General features: G+C 40.2%; 1 protein-coding gene across 9 annotated transcripts in view; it reads left to right on the forward strand.

The window, feature by feature from the left end:
• Nucleotides 1–27395, forward strand: part of SLC39A10 (solute carrier family 39 member 10) — a 60945-nt gene that overhangs the window by 9632 nt on the left and 23918 nt on the right. For 2 of the 9 annotated variants that reach the window (XM_082284985.1, XM_082284981.1), the window contains exons 1-3: nucleotides 9679–10560; nucleotides 22627–23697; nucleotides 24723–24924. In XM_082284985.1, coding sequence (XP_082141111.1) covers nucleotides 10549–10560; nucleotides 22627–23697; nucleotides 24723–24924 — 1285 coding nt within the window. In that variant the 5' untranslated portion in view covers nucleotides 9679–10548. Of the gene's footprint in view, nucleotides 1–8664; nucleotides 8781–9085; nucleotides 9211–9678; nucleotides 10561–22626; nucleotides 23698–24722; nucleotides 24925–27395 lie in introns of those variants that run through there. The other 7 variants (XM_082284983.1, XM_082284984.1, XM_082284982.1 and 4 more) reach the window with 7 other exon arrangements.

Below are 27395 nucleotides of genomic sequence, written 5' to 3' on the forward strand. Positions count from 1 at the left end.
TTTCTGATTCTCTGTTTTTAGAAGCTGCATAGCCACTCTATTTTTTGTCTAATTAGTAATAGCTGTGATACTGTTAATATCTTCTGAGATAATGGGGCCAAAATTTGTATACTTCCCTGAGGGAAAGAAGAGTACATTACCTTAAAACCAAAGCCCCTTGGAAAAACAGGAACAAATTCTTGTCATTTTTATGCTATGAATTTGACACATCCTGTAACATAAATAATGTCATCCCAGAATCACACTGTCCAAACTAAGTACTTTCCTGTTATCTGAGATAAACTTAAGTAAAGCTCTGTGAGCTGGTTTTGGGTTGAGAATTTCCTAGAATCTGGCAACAAGCCAGCCCAACCCAGGTATTTGTGAGCTGGAAAGCCCCAAGCAGTCCCTTTTCAAGTACCTGGCTTAACTAAAATATTCTCATTTCAAGCTTCCTTGCAAATCATTAGTAAGTATTGACTTTAGTTTTAGCTTCTGTTTATCTTCAAGAAGCAATGTCTTGAAGCTCCAGTGTACCATTTCCTTCTTCCCATTGTGTGTATTGATTTGCCAAAGGATATTATGTTGTGCTTTGGAGACTTATTCTCAGAATTTTAGTAAACTGGAAATCTGACAGATTATAGGCTTTCAAACTTCAGATTGCACTTGCAATTAATCCAGTGGATTTCTCTCATATATCTAACAATTAATAGAAAACTAATTTGAAAATGTAAATGAAATTATGTTTACCCAGCTACGAGGATTTATACTAAACTGCCTGCAAAAAATAAAGAAAGGTGATTCTCTGAAGTAAATACTGCTCAGAGTAAGGTTATGACTCCATGAACTGTTTTAAGGTACTGGGTGTAGGTAACTACATAAGTGGCCTGACAGCCAAAAGCTACTGTGAGACTGCTTTCAGTGAGAGCCACCACCCACTCACCTTAATGGATGAACAGGGTGAAGCACCTTCATTGGTAATTTTTTTTTTTCTTCTGAGAAATAACTAAGAAACCTCAGCAGGAGAGAAAAACTCTTCAGAAATCATACAGATACACTCTTCATACATTTAAAGAAAACCACCTGTTGGAAGGAGTTCCATGAGCAGACATAGTTGTTCAGAGATTGGCACCATGATTAAATGAAAAAATAAGTATCAGTTCACTCACAAGTCCTTTAATTTTGCCCCTATCTGTCCAAAAGGCAGTAGTATTTGGGGTTTTTTTAATTAGTTTATAGTGTTGAATTACGTCACTGCATGCTTGTGGTGCATTTTGGTATACATTCAACAATGTAACCTGTCATAAAGAACAAACCGCATTTGCTGTTTAACATTTTAAGTATTCTTGGGATGCTCTGCTTAACCAAGAAAAGGCATGAACTCGTGTTTTTCTTGGAGAAGTGCACAATAATTTCATTAGAGGTATTACAAAAGATCATTAAGAGTTTCCCCTTTGTGTATATGGGAATGATTTTTTATTTACATTTATGAAGAGAGAAATACAAGGCAAGGTTATCTGAGAGGAGTGGAAAGACACTAAAAGTGTGAGTGAAATCAAGCATTTTCAAATGTAACTTTTTCTTTTTTTTTTTTTTTCTTTTCAATTTCAGTGTTGACAAAACTGGCATTGAGCTTGTCTCAGAGTGATTTTCTTCCCTTGAGCTTGTGAGTTCATTTTCTTGGATGACATATCCATGGATGGACAGACTGGATGTCAGTCCAACATCTCAGCAAAGTTAGTCCAACCCAAACATTGCAGAAATGTTTTATTTTCTCTCTGCTTGCTTACTGGCATTCCCACCCTAGAGTCTCCTCAGAGCTCTCAATGCTCTAATACATGGCAAATCCATCACCTGATGTGTCAGCAAAGACACATGACCACATCCCCTCTGTCACGAGCAGTCTCCTTAGTCCCATGCCTGAGAAAATGCTTCAAAACTTCTCTTCCTTTCTAACCAATAATGGGAAGTATTCATCACTGTAATACTCTATCCTGCTGCTGCTGTAGCTTGCTCTCAGAGGAGTTACTACAGGTTTACAGAAAGAGGTATCAAGTGAGGTCGCTAAGTCATGCAGATCAGAAATAGTCATGTAACAGGCCTCTCCATTTCTCTTCCCAGTTCTACTGTGCAACATCCTCATGGCCTGTCTCTCCCTGTAATTCCATGGATACTCATCTCTGGATTTTACATTTCTTATCATTTAGACCATATTTAATGACTCTATGATTCATATTTTTGTACATCAGCTAAAGTTTATTCCCTTCTTCATAGCTCTTTATGCTTAAATTCACACTCCTCCTTGTGTCATTAAAACCAAAAATTAGCATCCAACTGTGCAAAGGATTCTGGGGCAGCAACACGGAAAATAAAGCTGCAACACCTAATAGTACTGTCAAATGGTTGTACTTAAAGATTTGGAAATTGGGGTGTTTCCTAATGTCATTCACGCTCTTCCTGGTGTCTCCTTATTTATTTCCTCTAGAAATCATGAAATACAGGTGTAAAAATGACAAACATAAATTATGGTGGAAAAGAATCCAACTTCAAGAGCATACCAGCATTTCAAAGCAAAGGTCATGTAGTCTCCATGGTGCCCTGAAGGCCAGCATCCTACTGCTCCCTTCAACTCCCAGTTATGAATTAGCAGGCATGGAAGGATAAACACAGCTGACCTTACGCTAATTCTTTCCCTAAACTGTGGCCCAGCCTGTGATAATTTTGATTTTGAGAGCCTTTCTCTTGATTTTAGATTTTGTTACTGGTACAGCTTATTAAAAGAAAAGCAAACAAAACACCCATTTCATAATTTGCTTTATTTCTGTAAACTATACCTTTGTTTTCCCTGCCAGTGCATGTTCTTGTCACATGTTCTCTGTAGGTGTCTCTGAGGTTTTTGGATCTGTGCTGAAGATGGGATGAGGCTGTATGACATCCATGCCCATTCATTCAAGCTCATATTGGCTTCCCTTTCCACTGCCAAAGTTTCACAGACGAGCAATGGCCCCAAGGTACTCAAAACAGGTAGACAGCAGCTTAAGGATGTCTTGGCCTCCTGATTCTTCCTGCTGATAATGGAGGAATTGCAGGAGTTCAAAATTTGTCATTTCCACTCCCAAATGTAACAGAGGTGAAATGAGGCACTTCACCCCAGCTGCCTAGTAAAATCCAGCTTTAGAAGAGCCATGCTTCCATTACTCAGCTAAGTCTAGGTCATATATAAAAAATGCTAATTCACCAAATTAGTGGTTACAATTTCACAGGGACTGACAAAAAAAGATGCTGACCTTTGTTTTCTTATTTTAAGCTGCTCATTGATTCCTTCAAATAATGTCAGGGACAGTCTCATTACATTTTTTCCATTCTGTTTGAGAAGAGGGTGTAAAACAAATTCCTCAGTTTATAAAGAGATTACATGAAAGTCAATATTTTCTCTTCGGTCAGGTGGGTCAGTTTTGGAATCAGTCGTTTGCTTTTATAAGTGAAAGCCTTTAGAGGAATTTCCACCCCACCCAGCCAGCTAGTACAGCTTTGTTTAATGTTTCGAACCCTGCCTGGCTCCAGCAGATAATATCCATATTTATTGACACAGAGCTCTTCTGTGAATATGACCATAAGTTCTTTGTGCTCTGCAATCTCGCCCCGCTCATGTGCTGCAGGAAGCAGCTGACTGGCCTTTCCCTCCCACCACATCCTTTGGTATGAAGATGATATCTCTGCAACCACTGCCTACAGAAAAGATGCCACAAGCAAACAGGTGTTTTCAGCAGGCAGGAAGGAAGGGAGAAAAATAAATAAACCTGAGTCTGCAAGAGAGCAAGAAGGCTGTGACACACTTTCTAGTATCTTCCACGCTGAATTTTATCCCAGACCTGCAACCAGCAAATCCTGCCTGTCTCAGATCCAATGAAAAGGCTTTTGACTGCTTTACAGAGCAGGACTGGATAGTTATGTTTAAAACAAATAATAACAAAACAAAGGGAGAGTCATTTAACAAAGTAAAGCTTGCCAGCAAGTTTTCCTGTGGATAAGTATACCAGTGTTTGCTAGCTTTGCAAAATTAGCCAAAGGTCATACTGGCTTTTTCCCAAATTGCAGACAAACCTTTGAGTGCCCCAAAGACTTCAGCTGCTGCTGCAGCATCACACCCTTCTGCTTATGTCCTTTAATGTTTACGTAACCTTAAGCCTAGGGCCAATGAAAAAGGGGTTATATTTTTTCTAAAAATGTCAGCCCATGTTTATAAACAAAACAAAAAAGCCCAGCCCTTCCGCACAAAAGGCCAATCCAAAAACTTCTAAAACTAAGATCTTTAAAACCTGTATCTTGTTTTGGCATGTTAAAAATAAATAAATAAATAAATCCTAGATTTCTGTTTGAACTGACTTCCCATTGGTACTTACACTAGTACCATATTTAAAATTATGCAGTCTCATCGACTTTGACACGTTTGCTTCAAAACCTATACAAATGCTCATACATGTTTAGATACTGTCCAAACAGAGGAGTATCTACATGTTGTAAAAGAATGGTAAGAGTGGTTTGCAAAAACAAAACTAAAAAGCTCAGATGTATTTCCCTTTTTTTTCCCCATCTTATGACTAAAGTAACTTTCAAATTATACTTACTAGTTTATGCAAAACTAGCCAGATCTACTTTGATTTACCATTGGAATTCACATAGTTGAAACCAATTAGAGCTAATTAAAGCAACCTGCCAAGCAAAGGCTTAAAGGAGAGCACCCAGTTTGGCAGGAAGGTGAAAAAAGCACATATAGTCTCTACTAAAAGTACCATCTTTATACACGGCCGTGGAGTTAAATAAACTTGGGCTTTAAATTCACGGCAAACAAACCAAGCAGTCCTGAGGCAGTGAAATCCCCCAGAGAACATCACTGCCTATTTCCAAGCACAGCTTTAATCACAGAATCACCACCTGCTTCTTTAAGTTTCCCCGATGCTTAAACGCTTCCCTTCTGTCCTTGCCATAAGCAAAGTCTCTGCTGCTTCAGCACCAATCAGTGCCTGGGGATGAGCACACCTCAAACTGCCAAGCAGTGAAAGTACAAGTAAATCTGTACAACACAACTAACCAGAGATGGTTGTACAAAAAATACATCAGTAAATTCAGAGAAGAGACAACTGTCAACAGGTCATATTTGAGACACAGAGTAGGAAATTATGATTTCTATATGATTCCCCGATATTTCACTTCAGAGCTCTTGTCAGTGTACTTCTGAGCAAGCCTCCTGTAGCAAAGCTCTTCCACTCCTGAGGAACTGGGTAAAATCCTTCTGCTTGGCAAGTCTGCACTGACAACAGCTGTGCCCTGTCAGCCATTCTCTCCTCAAGGTTAACTCTGCCACTGAATTTCTCTAGCAAACTGAGTAATACTTGTTGGTCATTGTCACATAAGAAATGGCATTTCTGACTTTGTTTCAGTCGCCCAGAATGAATGAAAGGCAGGGACAGAAACCAGAAAAAATGTTTTAAAGAGAAGAAAAGAAAATATGTGTGCAACATGTGCCACAGGACAGAAACCAGAAAAAATGTTTTAAAAAGAAGAAAAGAAAATATGTGTGCAACATGTGCCACAGACCCAACTATGTTAGCATTCAAACTGCTTTGAGTTCTGATTAAATCTTGGGCAAGATGATTTAAAATAAAAGGAGGAAGTTGATGTTTCTAGCCATTACCTTGGCTTTTTCATGAGACATCACTATTTCAAAAGTAAGAAAATTAAGTTGGGTTCTTCAACCAAAAAAAAAGCTGAATTTGCCAGAGGGGTAAAAAACTTCATTTTGGCAACAAGTAGTGACATTTCCCCCCCACTTATATAACAAGATTTGTGTACACCTTCAACTACCAGCTTTCTAAATTAATTTCTCCTGGTTAAAATATTTTTCACTATTATTGTTCCAGTTCTGCAACGAATACTCACAAGACTCCTATATTCAGAGGCACTATCAGGATATGAGAACAGTGTGCAGAATTACAAATTGAGTGGCTTTGGGTTTTGGTTGGGGGTTTTTTTCCATAGTTTGTCTAAACAAACTACTTCTTTTGTATACATATGTATGTCAACCTTCTACCCCCTCACCTGCAACTGGGCTGTTGTAAGGGGAGACAGGAAATCAGTGTGTGAGATCTGTCAAACTCCCTCAGATCTCCCACATCTGTCTCCTCCCTAGGCCTGCATCTCAGAGCTGAAGGTCTCAGGGCACTGGGAAGGGGCTGCAGCGTTGAACTGGAGCTGGAGGTGCGCTGCAGGACAGGACCCCATCTTGTGACAAGTCCCCAGAAGCTACAATCTGCTTTTGCAGCATGATGTCCCAAGTCTTTCTATATTACTTGAGATACATATATACACATTCCCTTCCTGCAGCCCAACATACGAGCGTGTACTGTGCGGTGTTACTCAGTAAGGAAGTGCCCTGTGAGAGGGAAAAAAACCAAACCAGTTCTGTTCTAAAAGTATGGTAATATATCATGCTTCCTGAAGCTTGAAAAGTCAGTCTGGCTTTGTTGCATACATTTGTATTTTCTCAAGCTCTCAGCACTCTTGCAGTGCTGGCTGCCCTGCTCTGCTGCTCCAGCTTCCCTGCAGCACAGAAAGTTGCTCCACGGGCTTTACAAGGAAACACATTCCTCAGCTTTTCTTCATGGTAAATGCCTGATCTAATAATTTTTGGTTTGGGTTTCTGAACTCGTGTTATAGAAAGTCCTATTTTCTCTTCTTCAAATACTGATGTGCACGCAGCTCTTGCACAAAAAAGGTATGGTTGAAACTACTGAGAAGAAGCCTAAATGCAAGCTACAATGTACAACTACAGGGAAAATATTCTAGATATAAGCAGGCTTTTCAATTTATTGCACGAAAGACAGGAGCAGACAGACTGGGAAGTTCTAGCCTAACTCAAACTACAAATGAGACTCATTTGTTAGCAGGAAATGTTAGCAGAGTGCTGGCAGGCCTGCTAATGGCCCCTTCCGGATTTAAAGTGAACAGATACATGTTAGAGTGGCTAACAGCTGGAGGGGAGGGGAACCCACTAACAGAGACCTATTTATCGGTACACCTTAGCTGGGTGAGTTTCTGGAAAGTCACTGTGTAGCATCAGTATGCCGTTTTATTACGAGTTTTTGCCCTTTTTTTAAGGAGATTTTACACTATCTGAATTTTACTCAGAAAAGCTAACAAACCCCATATGTTCTATTTATTACTGAGTACAATTTCCTCTGAATAAACTCTGATGAAAAGAGAAAACTTAATTTTTTAATTTTTTTTTTCACTCAGTGGCTCTATTCCTAGAGCAAACAGCAATACGAATCAGTCATGTCTAGTGATCAACAGTGCTATTGGGGTAGATTTCTAACAACCAATGTCATAATCAGATCTGTATTTTATTTGCTGTGCAAAATTTTTGAGATCGAAGGGACCTACTTCAAGGTAAAAATCATTCAAATCAATGTACAAATGGCCTGGCACAACAGTTTGGTATATGACCTCATAATCACTTTCTAACAGTCCCTAAAACTTGATGTAAGCTAGTGACTTTGGGCTACTATGGTTTGTATTCTAGTGATGGATTTGGTAAGACATATGGAAAAAAATGAGGGATGGATTATGTTATTTTTTTTCCACAAAAATAAATACTAAAGAGAGAAAAATATGTTGGAGGAGATAGGAAATTAGAAATTCTATCACTGAGACATGAAAATGGGAAAATAAAAGAATAATTGGAAAACTTCAGAAAAGATTCAGCATCACATACCAAAAAATTGCTGTAGTGTAACACATGCAGCTGATGTGGTCTTAAGTCGTGAAGTGTTTGAGAGGTCTACATGTCTTTGTCTGTTTGCTACAGTATCTGCATCATGAACATTTATCGTATCTAGAAAAGTTAGCTCTAGTTTTCTTTTGCACCGTGACTTCAATTAAATGCTTATGTGGTTTTTCAACTCTTACAGATAACTTTTGTTTGGTTGCTAAAGCAACAAGTAATCCTTTACATGTCACCAAGCAAATAATCACACAACTTTGGGAGGCTTTTGGGGTGGATAACCATGGGGTATGGCTTGGACTCCAGACAGGACTAGGACAGGATAGGACTGCGGCTCTGCCAGGCCATACTTACGGTAGTAGTGGTGTGAATCATCCCTTTTACCAAAGGAGCATTTCCAGAAACAATTAGGTTCGTTCAATTCAGTAATGTAAGAGTCTAAACGAAAAATGTGTGCCTCCTTAACAAATTAAGGGAAGGTCGGTTTGCTTCTAGATGCATTCTAGATACATAGCAGGCTTCTGCTAGATTGAAGCCTGCTATGGAAACACCAGCTATTTTTGGAGGAAAATGTCATGAAAATTGTATGCAAATTTCTCCAAGAGAAAAATGAAACAGTCTAAAACTTATCTGAAGCATTCCTATAACTGCACTTCAGCCTTTGAATGTGCTTCCTATCAATAACCATTACAAAACATGCTGGTCCATTTTAAAATATGATTTGTTGTGAAAGACTCCACTATATTGTAGCTCTTACGTTATAAACCAAAATGTCCTCTGATCCTCGGCGTTGAGCTAGCGAGGGTTTTGATTTACACAAGGTTTGGTTTGGGGGCTTTATTTAGCTCTGTAGTTGTTGTCTAGGAATGAAGTGTGTCGTGACGAGGGGCTCCACCTCGGGAGACGTTTATCGCCGGAACAGGGTTTGGTGCCACGAGCAAGCCTCACAGGAGTTTCTGGAGTTAAATAAACGGGGGTTAATGCGCATCCCGGCCTCGAAACGTACCTCGATAGGAAGGTACGAAATGCCCCGCTGTTGCTGACGGACCCTCTCGCCAGGCGGCTGCAGAGGCGGCAGCTCAGCCCCGGCCCCGCGGGCCCGGCTCCCCCGAGCCGCCCAGCCCGGGCTCCCTCAGCCGGGACCCGGCCGGCGGCCGCTCTCCCCCGGGGCTCCCTCCGGCGCTGTCCGGGCTGCGCGGCCCCGGCCGAGCCGTGCGCGGAGCCGCCGCAGCGAGGGGCGGGCAGGCAGGGCCGCTACGCCACTTTCGTAGCGGTGGAGGAAATGGCTGCGCATTGGGCAGCGCGGGCTGCGGGGCCGCGTGTGCAGGGCGAGCGCGGCGTAGCCGGGTCTGTGAATAGCGCCGGCGGAGCGGCAGGAGGAGGAGGAGGAGGCGCCGCGGCGGTTTGGTACCGAGCGGAGAGGGAGATGCACACGGCACTCGAGTGAGGTAGCTATAAAACCCCATTTGTTTACATGCCCTCCCCCACAGCCGCCCGGCGCCGCGGAGCGGGTGGCGGCCGGCCCGGGCCGTGCCGGGGCGGGGGGGCGGCGGTGCGGGCGAGGAGCCGCAGCGGGGACCGACCGGCGGTAGCGGACAGCACCTCGCCCGCGATGCGGAGCGGCGAGAGGGGCGCGCGGCGGCACGGCCGCCTCATCACGTGGCGGCGGGGCCCGAGGCCGCGGGGTGGGCGCAGGGGGCCGGGGGGCGGCGGGCGGGGGGAGCGCGAGGCGCCGCCGCGGCCCTGGCGCATCCCCCCACCCCCTTTCTTCCTCTGCTCGTGAGGCGACCATGCGGCAGGTAAATCCTCCCCGCCCCCGCTCCCGGAACGGGGGGCCCGGGACGTGGCGGCGGGGCTGCGGCTGCCCTGGCTGCTCGGGCGGAGAGAGAAAGGGGGGCGGCAAGGTGCGGCGGGGGTCGGGGGGGCGCGGCGGGGCCCGGCGGGTTCGAGCCGTACGGAGCTGCCCGGCGCCGCTCTCCCACCTCCCTCCCGCAGCCTTCCTGCCGGCAGTGCGGCTTTGGGCGCGCCCCGGCCCTGCCGAGCTCCCTCGCTCTCGGTGCGGCCACGTGGAGGCCGCGGGTGCGGGTGGAAGGTGGCGGCCCTGCCCGCCCGGAGTGGGCGCTGCGGGGTGTGCGGAGCGGGCGCGCTGGGTCCCCCGCAGGAATTGGCGATATTTGGGGGCAGTACCATGGCGGTGGGCGATGAACAAGGCACGCAATTAAATCTGGTAGAGCTTACGGTTGGGATTTATCGTTAACACCTGCGGAAAAATCATTCGGGCTGTAACGTAATGTGCACGTAGCTTTAAACAAGGGTAAGAGTGGAAGGGGTCAGGAGGCTTTGTCGCTGTACTATACGGACACAGAAATGGTGAGCGAAAAGAATTGATTTTCTGTTCTCAGCTATCCGTGCTGCTTGTGCTGCATCCTTTGGAAATACACACTAAATGTTGAAACTGCGGAATAAAATTGGTCTTTAAAATCTGTAGCTATCTTTGTCATTTTTGGGCCTCTCTGTAGAAGTGTTCATGCCTGCTCGCTCTTAAAACTGGGCAAGAGTTGCCGAGTACAATACTTCTGTTTTCTAGCACTCCTAACGCTGTATGTCTGTAAGTAGCAATCATAATGTGTTTTTTTTATTAAGGTAGGATCTTGTACCGTAACATCAAGGGAGCCTGTGATAACCTCGAGCCTGATGCAGAACTGAGAAATGCACACTGGAAGACCTGGTTAGTTTTCAGAGGAGTGGAAGCAGTTGTCATCTAGTTAACAAAAGTAATTCCTGGCATGTTCCAGCGGGTATGTTCTTGTATCCCCTTGGGTAGTAGTAACTGACACAGTGACATTAGAATAGAAAACTATTTCTGTATTAAAAAGATATATGAGGTTTTTAAAATTAGATTTTTAACAGAGAATACACTGTGATTTTCTTCAGTGAATAATGTGCTTTGCCTTAGATGTGTAGAGAAATAGGAATTCGGTGTGAGCTGGACTGAGGCACACTGTGCAACTCCAAAGTGAGAGACTAATGGTTGCTATGTAGGCTAATAATTTGGCATGATAATGTGAGAAAATAAAGTGTAAAAGCTCTGGTTCCCAAGAACATTGACCAGTGTCACTATAGACTTCACCAGCTAAATTCCTGTGCTAAATTAATCGTTAAAATAGGATTTGTGGTGGTGTCCTGCAGCACTTTAATTTTAAATTGATTTTAACTCATACTTTCAAGAAAAAAAGTATACAGCCGTGCAATCTATTTCTAAAGAATAGGGCCTAGCTATATAGATGGATTGTGAATTAATTGTGTAATTTTGATGAGATTAATAGTGGCAGTTCCACATGGGCGTTACATTAGTGTCTGTGGGTGGGTGTAGAGGGGTTATACATCGTTACCTATCTGGAATAGGCAATGTGGCTGGAGAGTCTGGCTACAGAAAAAAAGTTCTCCAAAACAATGAGCTTTGTTTCAATTAATATTTGTGTAGGTCTTTGTGCTTTCCAGGTTGGCTTACATGAAACCCAGGTTTTAAGTTTGCAGCACATATCCAGTCAGTCATAAAATGTACAGTTACAGCAGAGTTGTGGTTTAAAGTTTTTCTAATATGCTCACAGGCTTTGTCTTAACAGATGTTTTTCCCACTGCAAGAAAATAATTTAATGAAATTGGATCATCAGGGTAATTCAGACATGTTCTAGAAAGTTTACTTGTCATGAAAAAGTACATGCTGACCATCATTAGATGGTGTGACGGAAATGTATACATACGGCAAAATTAATATATCCAACTTGGCATAGGTTTTCTTCATGGTCTTCACTAAGTAAGTCAAGCAACTGTTTACTCTTTCTATTCATAATACATTTTCTGCAAAGCAATGGCTGATTCAAGTCTCTGAAGAGACTTTTTAAATAGTGCCTAGACCACATGGACTTCAAGTTTGTGTGTATATAGTCCCAAAGGAAGTGTGTTTGGACTTGTTTGCCTTGGCTGTCCAGTTTTGGTGTCGTTTGATCATGATTGTGCCTATTGTAAGGACTTATTCCTGTTTCTCTCACAGTTTTTACAGAAGTGGAAGTTTGTTTCGAATGTATGATGGGCACTTGATAAATCAGCGATAAAGTAAATTGGAGAACACTTACATGTTTTCATCAGATGGAATTGCTGATTAAAATTACACAAGCTACTTAAAAGCTAAACTCCATGAAAGTTTTTCTGCAAGTTATGATTTGGTTTTTACTGTAGTGAAACTTGATAGAAGAATGGTGGTATCTGTACAAACTGTTGGACAGCAGGAAGGATGGACAGACATAACTGCATGTGTCAGCAATGAAAATGATACAGAACGAGAAAATCTCATTCCATTTTCTTCTCAGTTCGACAGTCAACTGCCAGAAGACTTGCTATTTCATAGCATGTTATTTTATAGCATGTTTTCAGAGTTGTCTGATGTACCTTGACTTTCTCTAACACATTTAAAAATGTCAGAAGTTTCAGAGAAGGGAAGTTTAATGGCAGTTCTGTTCCTTGGGCAAGTATGCCTTTCACAGGATTGAGTGTTTAGGTGCAGAGTGAGTTCTGTGAATACTGAGAATTTATGCCTTTTGGAAGCAATTTCTATTCCAATGTGAAGAGAATCAGTATAACTTCCTGGTTTTCTGTGGGAGTCCAACTTAATTTAGAGAGCAATTATTTGAAACAATTTTATCATACGAAAAGTATCATCTTTGGGGGTGGGCTACTGAGGTTACCTTAAATGAAACTTGTAATCTAATCTTGCTGATAAAGGCGTGAACTAACACTTGATGCAGAAAGAATTTGACTGCTCTTAAATAATTTTTAATTACAGCTGAGGTATTTCTTGAAATACACCTAATAAGGTCTGGTAAGGAAATGTGTACCAATTAGGCAAAGCTAATAAAACCATTTTTTCTCTAAATTTAAAAAACTGATTGATATGCTGGAAACAGTGTTCTGCCATGGTGTAACCTCCTAAAGGAAAGAAAGGTATGTGCTGCATCAGTCTGCCTATTCGTAGTATTTTAAGTGCTATTGAAGCAGTGCCATCCCTCCAGGCTTTTTGGATGTAATAAAAATCTGAGGACTAAAGTAGTTAAATGGTTGTTTGAAGTCACTTTGTTACCTCTTGTGATAGTCCAAAGTCTGTACAGGTTTTAATACCCAGAAAGCTGGAAAGCAGCATGAAAGACTTGGAAGAGGATGGTTTGCTGATGTCAGTCTCTAAAGTTTCTGAGAAGAAGGGGATGTTGGAATTACATGTAGGGTGTTGTACCCATGCTGGGGGACATGATTCATTAGACTGGAAATGTTCTCATCTTTTATCACACTGTGCTGCCTCATCTCCCTTTCCATTCCCTGGCTGCTTTTTCTGTTGCTGCAGAGGAGGAATGACTCAGCTGCTGTCTTTTCTCTCCCAGCTGTCAGTGACCCAAGAGCTTCATTCTCATCTGGCTGTCACCTTCCTGTAGCCTCATAAAGTTTGTGAGAGAAACCTGCCCCTCTTTTTGTTCTGTGTTGACAGTCACATTGGTATTAAACAAAGTAGCGTGTCTATACAAAATGTGGAATATTAACAGAGGAGTTAAAACTCCAGAGAGAGAGAGTTTCTGGACTGTTAAAGAGGTACAGAAAGTTGTATAAGCATTCCGTTTGGTGCTTAAGTGATAAAGACACACAGTTCTAAAGTCACTGAGGTAGCTAAACCAATCTAGATTTGGGAGAGTCTGTGTAGTACTGGAAGGTAGATGTATAACTGATCATGTCTGAAAGTCATCAATCTTAAGTCGTGGTTGGTTAGATAAGATAAAATGCATATGTGAGATAAAATGCTCTTCAGATAAAGAATATGAAAGAAGTTCTATGCAGAATTTGCATAAAATTGTAAATATAACCAAGAGAGACTTTGTACAGTGTTTCTGCATGTAGGTTATAAATGCTTTAGAAATAGTGTCTAATCACAGTTCCTAGTAAAGACCACTGTAATACAACATGAATTCCAGACCGGTGTTTTCATACAATTTATGTATAAAGATAGAGGTCTCAAGATGACCTGATCTGTACCACATCAGTAAATTGCTCTTTAGGGTGATGATTATTGGAAAAAAATAATACATCAAATTCTCAAAGATAACTGTAAATGATAAATTATTTACAGCTGGTGATTTGATATCTATAAATAGTTCCTCTTTAACCCAGCTAATTGCTGATAATAGCATGCAACCATACTGAGATTGGAGTATCAAAGAAAAAGGAAAAATATATGTAATCTTCAAGGTATTCTTTTAGTAGACATTGTTCAACATGATTCTTTTTGTGGATATTTTTGAGTAATATCTTTGTTAATATTGTTTTGCATATTAAATAGGATTGAGTAGCACTGCATCCCATCTAGGATTGTTCGTGGCAGCCATATGTCATTTGTACAGCTGGCAGCTGAGTTCAATTCATCTTACAAAATAACTAATAATGCAACAAGTGAGTGTTTCTGCAAGGGGGAGTAGTGAGCCAGGTGTGCTTCTCAGTCCTGCTTTGGCACTGCAGGCACTGCTTCATTCATATCATGTACAGAGCAGTCGAGAAAAATCTGCTTTACTGTCAAGTGGAAGATTGTACTCTGTGTTTCACATGATGGTTACATTGCTTCTCAGGGCTCTGTGCAATTTCTGTAATCCATTCCTGTCAGGGAAGGCCTCTTTCTATCAGGGCTCTACTACCTTGATAAGTACTCTCATTTAAATGCACATGGTATCATATAGGCCATATATGTTGTCTGGTGCTGTTTGCAGAATATAGAAGCATTTTTTTGTGCTGACCTGAACCTCAGTCTCTAGAAGGCAGTGTCTCAGCCTAAAAGTACAGTTTTAAATTGTACTAGCATACATTAAAACTTAAGAAGTACTACTTAGCTGCAGTCCAAATAACGTGGTCACCTTGCAATACTAAGTTCTTATGCTAAATATAAAATACTCCTCTTTATTAGATGTCTGATACAATACATTAACAGGATAGATTTCCATCCTTGCTGTTCTGAGCTATGTTTTGAGGCAATTGTCCAGCAGAGGCATTGCATTGTATTAACAAGGCCCACTTGCTCCCAGACCGTACATTCAGTAGCTGCAGCAGGATGTATATATAAAATTTTGCTTTTCATTGTAGTATGTCCATAGCTAGTTATTTTTTCACTGAGTTGCTGTCTTTGTACTCCTGTAATAGATTGAGGTTTGTAAAGTGTGTAGTCTAAGTTGATGCATATGTATCTTGAAGAGTGTGATACAGAGTCCCAGAAGTTCATTCTTGGTGTCTTTAGGCAAAGATTTTTATGCTGGCTTTTGCTAACTATGTATGTTCAGTAGTAGGGAGAGGAATTTGAGGGGTTAATGCTGACTCTTGAAAGAGCTGATGAAGATGAGATGCTTTAATAAGAATGCAGCAAGTATAGCAAATTATTATTCTGTTTCCATTGTATCAAACTTTGTAGTGCAAATTAATTGCAGTAAACAGTTACACTGAGCAATGTAAAATACTTATATAGTCTTGGAAGACCATACTTTGCCTTGTATTGTACTATTGTTGAGTTCTTAAAACAGGAATAAGAAAGGCAAATTGTCACTTATTCATGGAAAATTCTGGGAGTTTCTATAAGTAAATTAATTTATGGGAATTTTCTCCATTACTGTAGCTTAATTGTTAACAGTAAATTGGCAAAGACAAAGGATTAGCTATATTTTATAAACAAAACATTCTCAAAGTGAAGCATCTAGAGGAGTACATTGTTCTTCACATGAAAGGAATGTATTTTAACTGTTGGAAAACCCCACATTCTTTGCTGAATTTTTGCGCATATCCTATGAAAAACGTGTTACAGGAGTTCCTCGTATTCAATCAAGGAGTGATTGAATAATAGTGAAATGACAAAATTATGCCACACCTGCTCTGGAGTTTTTTATTTTGGACATGCAGTTACAGTTTGCTTCAGATTTACTTCCTTTGACAATAAGCAATTCCAGACCCTTGACATTTCTGCCTCACGTATTACCAGTAACATTGTGCTTCCTTGCTCCTCTTCTGTTTTTAATCTTGCACTAAGGGTATTATTGGGTATTAAATACTACATTTTCATTATTTCACCTCAAGCTTGTGTCCTTTCTGAGTTAATACCTTGCTAGGAAAGGTTTATAGTTCATGGTGAGTGATTTTTGAAGCCAGTCAGTATTTGTGTCAGTTTGAATGGTTGCCTCCATCACCACACAAACCTGTAATGAGTAGCCATGTAGATCTTTCAGAATAATCTTGGTTAAAATAAATGATGGCTAGGAAGTGGCGTGACTTCTGTTGAGGTCTCGCTTGAATTGGTGTGAAAATGACAGATACTGGTTCAGCTGGGCATTTTCTTGGTGGATTTGCCTGTTGAAATATGTACAGCTGTTTTATGTCCTTTGTCAGACTGATAAAGTGTTACCTTTGAATCTGCCAAGATGTCTTGACAAACTCCTTTGTCTCCCACAAGTACTGGACAAAGACACATTTGGGAGCCCACTTATTCAAGATGTCAGTGGTTCCAGTAGCTGCCTGCTCTCTAGGAGTAGTAGTTCTCCTGGTTTGTTCTCTTGACTGGGTAACTGCTAAGAGGAATTTGAGTGGCATGTTGACAGAGAACCTTATAAAAGTCTGTGATGGTAGTTCATTAACTAAATCTCTTATTTCGAAATACAGATTTGACTCAATGGTACATGTTGTCAAGTAAAGAATTTGAAACCTCCTCATTCTAGGAGTAGCCTTCACAATCAGTAAAGCACTAATGTGGCATAGCACATGTAAGAAAATTATGCTTTAGTCTCGTGTTTCAATGGACTTCCATAATCGACAGCTTTTCTAAATTTATTTTTCTATTTTTTTCAAGTGAGAGAAGTCATCGGCTTAGTAGTAGGCGTGAAATTCCTTTTTGGATTGTGGCTGTGATAGAGAGGGGTTTATTACAATGATGTAGGTATTAAACACTCATGCAAGACGCACCTTTTATGCCTTCTAACATACCACAAGTATTACAAGGTAGTGCAACGATGAAATACTTACAGTGGTGTAAGTTATAAGAACAATAAAAGTACTACAACTGGTTTTAACACTTTATTAGAAATGTTGTTATATTGTGTTTTGAAGGGAAAGTTGGAGAAATTATTCTCAAATGGCTTTCAATAGGAAATATGTCCACTGCTGTTTTTTCAGTGTTACTTGAGTGCATTTTGAGGTGGGCAGTTGTTTTATTTGTGCTCTATCAAAATATTCTGTTAGACTGCAGATCGACCAGATCGGTAACTGGTGTTCCCACCTAAAGCTGGGTGGCTCTTATTGTGTGGACTGTGGTGTTTGTGCAGCTGCACAGTGAGCCAGATAGGAAAAGTAATCTGTCTTGAAAATAATATCTTTTTTTTCTTTTTCTAGGCTGTTTTTCAGCAGAATGTAGTTGTACAGCTGCACGGTGAACAGATCAGCAAACAAATGTGCTGGTATCCAAAAATGGTTTTGTGGGAATGAGAACAAGAGAGTGAAGCAGTGGGGGAGGGTAGGACTGCTGCTTTAAGTGCAACACCATCTTAAAATATTTGTTGAACTTCAGCCTTGGTTCTAACCAGAACAATTTGCTTACTTTCAGTGGAAAAATGAAATATTAAAATGCAGCTGTAACTGCTTCATCTTTTCAAGTATGTTATTCTTACAAGCACTGGTTGGTATCTTAATAGGACCTAATTGAACAGTAGAATATTGGCACAAAAGTAAATTAGCTCTGTTATCAATTCTATGCATTAATAGGTGTTTCATGGACCACATCCAATTTATATATGAAAGACTGCAAATTAGATCCTGGTGAGCAGAACTAGTACTTACAGAATTTCCAGCTATTCTGAAGTTTTTATATTCTTTTGAGCTCTGAGAAGGATCCTGTACTCAGCAATTTCTTATAAATAACTGACCCTTTGAAGAAGGCTGTCCAGGTTTTTTATGTTCAAAATGAATGCTCCTTTCTGTATAACTGAGCTGGTAGATTGCTGCTGTATTGGTTCAAGATCATTGTACTATGCTGGGGACTTGGCTTTTCAAATACTTCACAGTTCAGATTTTTAAGAAGTATTCATGGTGTGTTCAGTTATGCATAAATGCTTTCTGTGCTCTTTAAGTCTTATCTGGTATTAACTTAGCAAATAGGGCTTGGATCAAGTGGTTAATGGTGTGTTCTTTCAAAGTGCCCCTCCTACTGGGCTGTAGGTTTTCAAATGAATGAGTTTTACTGAAATCCACAAACCTGTTTCACTGGAATTGAAGAGGGAAGAAAATACAGGAGATGGGTGAGAACTTACGTTAGAAATGGTTCATTTTATTGATCTGTAGCATGTTTTCCTGTTTGTATGTGCAGAAGCTAATGTCAGCATAAGACTGATAAAAACAGGTTATTACTTAGTTTAAATGGTTTTATGGCTTTTTTAAAATGTCTTTCAGTAACTACAATATATTAATTTCACATTAATTTTTCAAAAAACAATTCACCTTAAAAATGTGTGCTAGATTAATAGGATTTTGTATTCTAGTAGTTGTTAAAAATGTGAAATTTTAAAAATGAAGAGTAGGTTCATTAGGATTTTCAGATTCCAGCCTTCTTTTTGAACCAAGTATTTGTATGAAGTATTTGCACAGTTTGGGATGGGGGGGAAAGCTGCACACATCTCTCCTGCATGTACATTGGAGTGAATACCTGCAATATAGAAAAGAAGTTAAATTTCTAGGAATTGTAAGAACAACTGTCTTTATGTAGTCAATAACTTTATTTCAAGAAATATTTCTCTTTTTAAGAAATTGGCATTTCTCATAGAGATGTTACTCTGAGAAGTTCTTAATAGAAATGAATTACACAAGTGCTGAACTTCTTACTACCTCACAGCAAGAATGTCTTCATTTGGTAAGGCATTCTTTGTCCTTATTTTTAGCACCTCTTGTTTCTCTGGGTTTGCTCTTGCCTTAGCTGGAGCATGTGTTTGGTGCAACTTATGAAATCTTGCTAAGGTCTTTTACTTTGTGTGGCATTCAAGCTGAGTAACTTAGAGGAGTCAAAGATGTTTTTTGTAGATGAGCAGAACATTCTGCATAGAAAACAAGGATAAGAAAGTTGAACAACAAGGAGGAGAAACTGAAATTACTTGGGAAGGAGCGTGGGAAGGGAAGAAATCAGTGCATTTATATTAGAAATATTTCAGGTTATTAAAATTGTTGGGAGCAGGCAAGAAAAAGGGTTAGGGGGAAGAAAGTTGGGCACTTAAAGTATTCTAGTCAGCATTGTACAGTGAAAAAATGCTGTACTGCATGGGCTGCAAATGCTGGAATAACAGATGTGGCTTTCATTTGAGTTTGAATTTTGTATGACCACATTATTTGAATCCAAGTTTGTTGTTTTAAGTAAAGCCTAACTCTTGAACTAGTTTTCTAGTCTCAGTGAAGCAGTTGGTGATAAATAAACAAAGATGTCCCCCCAAATCATGTTCATATTCCAGGCTTTAAGGCATAAAGTGCTATATTATGAAGAACAGTTGAAATAGTAAGCCCGGTGGATATATTTCAGAAATCCAAGGGAAATTGAATGAAAAAAGGATTTTAAAAAGAAGCAAAACCAAACCCAACTCTGATCACAGGTGCCTTTGCTTAAGTAGCTGACACACTCTAGGCAGACAGTGGTTTGCATAGAGGTGTGCTGAGTTTTCCACACAGAGAAGGTGCCTACGTACTGCTCAGGTGCTTTGACCTCAAGCCTCTGTGTGTGTGTGGATGGTTCAGTCTCTCTGCATTTGCTGGGAATGATCTCTCACGCTGCTGAGTGGGGAGGGGACGGGGTGCACTGGGCAGCACCGGGTGCTTTTGCGAAATGCCCTCTGGTGGGACACACTTCATCTTTGCCCCTGCAAATGTACACAGTCTAATTTCAGAGCTTGGCTTGGGGTGGGGTTGTCCCGCTGCCTGAGGTGTCAGGAAGGACTCCACTTGTTCTTGTTGCAGCTCAGGGAAAATGTAGCAGGTGCTGTTATTTCAGCCGTGCCCTTTATGGGTGCTGTAGTTTCTTACCAACCCACGGCTTGGAGTTGTTTTCTCTCCTGTCTGGCTGGGATTGCGTTCCTGCCTGTCAGGAGCTTTGGAGGGGAGGAGGGGAGGCAGCAGGGAATCAAAGGAGTCAACAGAAATAGGCAAAGGCTGGCAGCAGTAATAGGCAGAATCCTTTTCAACTTCGGTGTAGCCTTGTCCTCAGGCTGCCCTTGCATATTCTCTTGAGGGGATTTGAGGGTCTTAGTGTTCCTATAATGAGATCAGCTATATACAATTTTGTGCCACTGAAGTGTGTAGAACTTGGAATTCAGCTTTCCAGTATTATACACATATGAGTACTGCCTGACAGGTTAAACGTGACAGCTATTTACAGTTGCCTAGAGAATAATGAAGCTTGTTTAAAAAGAAAGAATTAACTCTTTCTGGTTGTTCTTTTGCAAAGTTTTTATTATGGGTACATTTCTTTTTTAAGTATCATTTCCATAACAAGATTTGCAATAGAAGATACGGAATATTATACAATAGAAGATCAAAATACTTTGCTAGGGTTATTACTGTTTAAACTGAAAATAGACAAGTAATTGATTTTGAAATTTGTCTGATACTACTCAGCTCTTGTTTTTCATCAATGAATCACAATCCTAGGTTACAAACTATTTTAACCATTAGGGCATGGAGCAAAGGTACCGTACAAAGCTAAACCACAATTATGGATGCATGACCAAAGTTTCCATGTAATGTTTTAGTAGTATTGTATGAGACAGTCACATGGAAAAGATCATGAGGTTGTGAAAAGGATTATGAGCATGCTTTAGACATGAATTTCCTGGTAGAGGTATTTTAGTCTGGATCATGCTTGTTTAAATGAAAATAATTTAGTTTTTCTTGTTCTGGTTCTATTACCATTATGTGGCAAAGGGGGAGAAAAGGTGTCTTACCTACAAAAGTAGTATTGCTTAATATATATATTAATACATGAAAACAATATTTCAGTAAATTTTGGGGATGAACTTATCATACTGAACTACTTGAAAAAGTTTATCCCGGCCCTGAAATCAGTAACTGGAATGTAGGGGATTGAACTGGAGAGAAACCATGGTGATTCCAGACCGATGATTGAACATCAGTTGTTTATAAAAATAAACCACTAATGTACAGTGAGTAGCCGTTGACCTGTCTGATGTCCGTGGAATCAGTTTTGATGCAGATGCCTCCGTCTGACAGATATTCTTCTGGGCGTATATTTTTAAATGGGACAGTATTGCAAAAGAGAGTTTTGCTTTACTAAAAAATTCCATAAGTGTTTGAAGCTCCATTGAAAAGTGGATTTTCATATTTTGGATTTGTAGAGGTTAACAGGAGAAAGGTCTTCTGTGTTGACACATCTGTTTGCCATGTGAAGTCCTAAGAAGGCAGCTCCTTCCTTTTCTCTGCCAGCCTGTTACAAGTGTAGGAGCTTCCCAACAGATTTTTTGTGTGTGTGTGCAATAATGTGGTTACAAGTGTTGAAACACAAAACCGCAAGCTGGTATTTTAGGAGAATAAGATGGACTGCAAATGTTTGTGGTTTGCTGCAGAGCACTTTCCTGGCCAATTTCACAAAGCACATTTTAGTGAGCAGCTGTGGGGGGCTTGGGAAGGACAACCAGATTTCTCCTGTCTTGTGTGGGAGTCAGTGGCACTTTAGGATGTGCTGACCAGGTCACTCATGCCCATGAATGTAGGGCCAGTGGCAGCTCTAGTCAAGGTGCACATCAGGAACTTAAAACTGCTGGCAGTGTTAAAAGCTTAAAGCACAGCTGACCTGTTTCCTGTTCCCTTACAACCTTGCATTTGCTGCAGTGGTGAAAATGTAAAATGGTGAATTGTTTTCAATTCTGAACACATTTTTTGAAATTTTGAAGTGTCTCCTTCATAACCTGGTGTTGAATTGCAAGTATTTTACGTGTAACGCTAAATTGAAAACCACATTGTCAACACTAAATTGAAAACCACATTGTCTCAATGATATAATTTCTAAAAATCAGTACTAGCTGCTTTCAACTTGACAGTTGTCAGCAATAACAGTATTTTTTGAGTTGCATAAGCAGGTTTTTTCCATATAACCCTACTTTTAAATAGATGTCCACATAGATCTTTGAAGTCAGTAAACCAAAGTAAAAAGTACTAAAATACGAATATTTAAGCAATACATTGAAGCTGGTTAATGACAACTTGTTTTTACATTGGTAATGGCCAATTTCAAAATAGGGAATTGTGCAGTGTGTGTTGAGTGGAGGCACTTCAGCAGCACAAAAGAGAACAAATGGTATGTGGGTTTTCAGCTGTATTACCTGCCTGTCACTTCAGTGAACAGGAAAATACAGCATTGTTATTTAAAAAGAATTTTTATTCTTTTGTAGCTTGTGTTTTATCAAGATTTTCAGTCTTGTAGGTTATCATAAGCATAGATGCCTCTGAAAATATGCACAAAAATGTTCTGATATGACTGACTGTAAATGTTGTTAATCTTTTTCTTATCATTGCCTCCTGTAATATGGTTTGTAAAACAGCATCTATAAAATACACAGAGTTTGTTTCACTGTTGGATAAGAAAAGTACATTAATACAATTTCTGCAGTAAAAGTACTTCAATTGCTATTCTTTTATTGCCAATATCTAAAAAGTTTTGTGAGTGATTCAGTTGGCATAAGTACCAAACTGGTATGCCATATAAATTGACACTGAGATTGCTTTTACAGCTAAGTGCTTCTTTGTGTTTCTTGTAGGAAACAGAGATGAAGGTACACATGCACACAAAATTTTGCATCATTTGTTTGCTGACATTTATTTTTCATCAGTGCAATCATTGCCATGGCGATGGACATAACAGTGGTCCCAAAAAGGATCGTGTACATGACCATAATGACTATCAGATCTCAAATGAATCGTACTTCCAGAATGGAGGAACAGAATCTATGCCCAGTAAATTTTCAACATTGGAAGCAGAAAATGAACAAAAATACTACATTGAAAAGATTTTTGATCGCTATGGTGAAAATGGAAGATTGTCTTTTTTTGGCCTGGAAAAACTGTTAATAAGCCTTGGTTTGGGAGAGGTAAAAGTAGTGATGATAAATCATGATGATATTGGCCATGACCACGTTTCTCACTTGTATGCTTTGGAAGTGCAGGAAGGAAAGCATTTTCATCCTCATAACCATGCTCACAGCCACTCAGAGTCAGAAAACCAGACCACGGCTGGTGTGTCTGCAAAGAGAAATCATAAATGTGACACCGGGAGAGATGCAGTGGTGCCCTCAGTGAAGGAGGATGGCAAACACGTTCATAACCAAAGCCGCCGTCACCACCACCACCACTCGCGCCCGCACCGGCACGAGCACAATGGCACCCGCCACTCCCGCAATGATTCCATCACTCACAGCGACCATGCAGAGCAGAGCCATGAACCTTCCACAGAGACAAACACGACTCAGGACCAGCCAGAACGGAAACAACGGAAACAGAAGAAGAAGCAAAAGAAGATCAGCGAGACGTCTGGAGACGCTACGTGGGATTATGCCCCAGAGCATGACCCTGGTGATCAGTACGAGCACAATCGTGTTCATAAACATGACCATGTCCATGATGCCTCTCACTTGCATGTGCACCACCATGACCACAGCAGTGACCGCTCTGCCAGCCACGGACACCAGGATGGCAGTTTGGGCAGTGCCGACGGGCACCGCCACACCAGCAAGCGAGAGGCATCTCACAAGCAGATCAGTGTGAGGAAGCATGCTCTTCCTGCAGCACGTGGTCACAAGGATCATAGTGAAGATGAGCACGAGCATGAAGAGGTGAGTGTGAAATGGAGAACTGGTAAGTTGAGTTTCAGTGCTGTCACATAATAATTGAAGGTGCGTACCCACAAATAACAGAGAGGCACGTTTGGGACTGTAGTGTAATACAGGTAGCAGAGTGACAGTGCTAAAGGTCACTGCCACAGTTCTGAGCTTTATCTGTCTGCATTTCTGTGTGCCCATCACCCATCTTTTCTCAGAGACCTGTCATCATGCCTAGTTATCTGCATGAAGTTGATCCTTAAAGCTTTCTGAGATACCCTGCTTACAGGTGAGGTTTTCTCCCTTCCCAGTAATGAGCAATACTGCCACCACACACACCTTTTTTTGGACTTCTTTCTGAATCTGAGATCATTACCATTTTTGAAAACTGCACAGACACTCTTTCCTAAAACACCTGCATCTTTTCAGCACACTTCTTATACCTTTGTCCTAAGAGATTAAGAAGCAATTGCAGGTGTACCTTCAGGTAGCACTGTGGTCGGTGGAAGCTCTTCTATTTTGTCCTTTAGCATCCATTATTTCTGCAAGCACCATAAATCCCTTCCCCTTACAGTTAACTACAGATGCAGGACCTTGTGATGTCATAATTTTAAACTAGAAGGATGGGAGGGTGTGCCGAGTTCGAGGTTTCAAACTGCATTAAAAAGTGAAACTTAAAACACAGAAGGTTGGTAGGTAAACAGAAGGGTTTAAAAACCTATTTTGGATTTACATTTTTCCACTCTTCACCTGTTGCTCTTTCTTCATTGCTTGGACTGTGCAAAGAATATGGAAACTCCTTTTCATTGACATTTATCAAAAGTTACGTAGGTGTTGGGAAACTCGAGTTTGCAGTGCAGATATTTTTACTGTTTCTTTCCCCTCATAAACCACTTAGATCAGTAAGACATGTTTTGGCACTGGTGGAACATTTGGATCAAACTTTCTGCTTTGTTTGTGTTCTCAAATAATATGCTGCATTTTCCATAAGTAGAAATAGATGCTTTTATATTTAATTTGTTTGTACAATTTGCTTGCAGTGCTTAAATGCTACACAGCTGCTACGGTACTATGGTCTGGAAGCCAGCTCTTTAATATCTCCTGAGCTGTTCGTGTACATGTGTCCTGCTCTGCTATACCAGATTGAGAGAAGGCTTTGCATTGTACATTACAATGAGCTGGAAGATTTTACGAAAAGTAAAAATGCATCAGTTGAGAATAACGATAAAACAGGTGCATCAGGTAGGTGTGTAACATCTGAAGCTTTCAAAATTATTTGCACTGTAAATATAAACTTCAGAGTCACAGCAGCCTGGTAGGTGGTGTCACGGCTTCTCCTTGGTAACCATGGATCAAGGAGGCACCTTTTGGGTTTGTACCTTTTCATCTTTTTTAACTATTATTTCCACTATTTTATGTTTGCTTGTGGTTTGTAGTGGTGGTGGTTTTTGTTTGGTTTTTTCCCCCTCTATTATTGAGGCCTAACCTCTTATTATTGGGCCTGGGCATTTTGGCCTGTATATTCTTCCAACATAGCTTGAGATGCTGAATACTTGTAGCAGCAACATGAGCAAGGAACAGAATCTTTGGAGACAAAAGCACCTCTGGGGATGACCAAGTCCACCCACAGTTTGGATTATTGCCATTCTTTAATATATGTTACGTCTTTTTTTCTTAGTGGTCCATATGTTTATCTCAAAGTTGGAAAGTTGCAGTGTTACTCTGGCATTAAGTTTCTTAATAAATTTGACCTGGACCTGTTAATTCGTGAACAGAAAACAACACTTTCATCACAGTTCATTCACTGGAAAATAAGATATGAGGTGTTACCATTTTTATATTTTAGCAGTGATACAAATTTGTTGAATTGACATCCAGAATTTTTGGTGAACTTAAGCAAGTACAAGAGCATTTTGACTGCCATTTCTGACACTTCCCTTTTCTTACTTCCAGTGTCAATTACTCTGTACTGTTTCTCTCTAAGCACATGAAAATTCTTCCATCAAAATCCTCTGTTGGCAGTTTCAATTTTTTTGTGTGTACCTTGAGTAAAACTGAGTAGACTTCTTACCTCATTGCCATAGTTCTAAGCTAAAAATATTTTTACTGCTGTTGAAGCAGTGACTTTAAGGGCAGAACCCGTTGTTGTGATTTCATAACCGAATATACTTCAGCAGTTTGCCACTGCTCTCTTTCACAAATGATAATGGAACTGTTGATGTTTAGTTGCATTAAAATATTATAAATCTAAAAAACCTTGGGTATAATGTCAGTATTTTGAAAATAAAAGTAATGTTACTATTGATTAGTACATAAGTGCTTATTAGCATCATTAGAAATAAAGCCTGAAGTACCTACATTCTCATAGATGTTAACAACTGTTGGAAAGAATGCATTGCTGGTAATCTTTCTTAACAATTCTCGAGTCATTAGAGTAATTAACTTCCTACAGATAAATCTCCTCTAGTGACCCATCTCCTATCTTGTTAGCTGTTCAGAGATTGCTGTAACCCAGACACAGTGTGTGTTTTGTACAACAGCAAATTGCTTTGTGGTGTGGTCTCAGTGTAGTTAAGAGCTGACCCCTGCCTTATTACCAAGAGCATTGCTAGAGTAGCTCTAAGCATCTTATGCCAATTTAAATGTTAAAACCCTATACAAAACTGTCATGTTGCACATGCTTTGAACCAGTTTAATTAGGAAGCTTCTACAGATGAGTGCTTCGTTCTAAAAGATTGCATTTTATTTCTCTGTAATGAGAAAGGGAGTTGATGAATAGCTCAGCTTAGAGACCTTTAACATTTTAAGAGACTTAATTTGCAAAATTAGTGAAGCTTATTGTGAATGTTTAACATGTTTTATGGCATCTGATACCTTGAGTATAAGTAACACCTTTGCCAGTTAGTTGTAAAAATTTGGGTTCGAACTCGTTGATTTGTCTCTCAAACAGTAACCTCCAGAACAGATCAGCTTGATTAGATAATGATAAATCATTCTTCTTGACAATTTCCTGTTTTCTCTTGTATTAACTACGGCAAGATTTCAGTTGATATAATAATAATTGTTCCTTCTTATGTGAGGAAATGAATCACAAAATAACAACTCCTAATTTGAGTATGGGGAGTGTAGGAGGTGTAGGGCAAACGTCTGTGATAGAGTAACTTAACCTATAGGTTGTAGGATTGTACTAAAATGAAAGTGTGTGCCCACCTGAGCTAATATAAACACTTTTAGATAGAAGTATTCCCCAAAGTTAGGAGGATGCAGTCACTTTTAAACATGAGCTTTCTGAGGTTTACTTTACTTTTAGTTAAAGTTTTCAAAAAATCATAACAGGCTAGTGTCGCTTCTGTTCATTGATACCAACCTGTGAGTTTTCCATTACCTCTGCTAGTGTGGTTTTCTAAAGGAAGGTAATTTATTTAACTGATGGCCAAAAACTTAGGAAGCCATGTTGGGTTTTCTTCCTGTAATTTCAGATAGTTCTGCAACATCATCTAGGCTTATCCATAGAATTGAGCTTTCCAGTGTACCTGCTGGAAGAGGGGGGCATTGTCACCACTGAGGACTCCTGGAAAGGGCAGGCACACCCTGCTAGGAACGAAGCCAATAGAAGTCACTCGAGTAAACAGGGAGCTGTTTGTTTAAAGATGGAGATCGCTTCGAGCTGTTGATTAGATGTATTTCAGATCAGATACGAGCTGTAACTCTGC

This window comes from Coloeus monedula (assembly GCF_965178545.1).
Source record: "Coloeus monedula genome assembly, chromosome: 7".
NCBI lineage: Eukaryota > Metazoa > Chordata > Aves > Passeriformes > Corvidae > Coloeus > Coloeus monedula.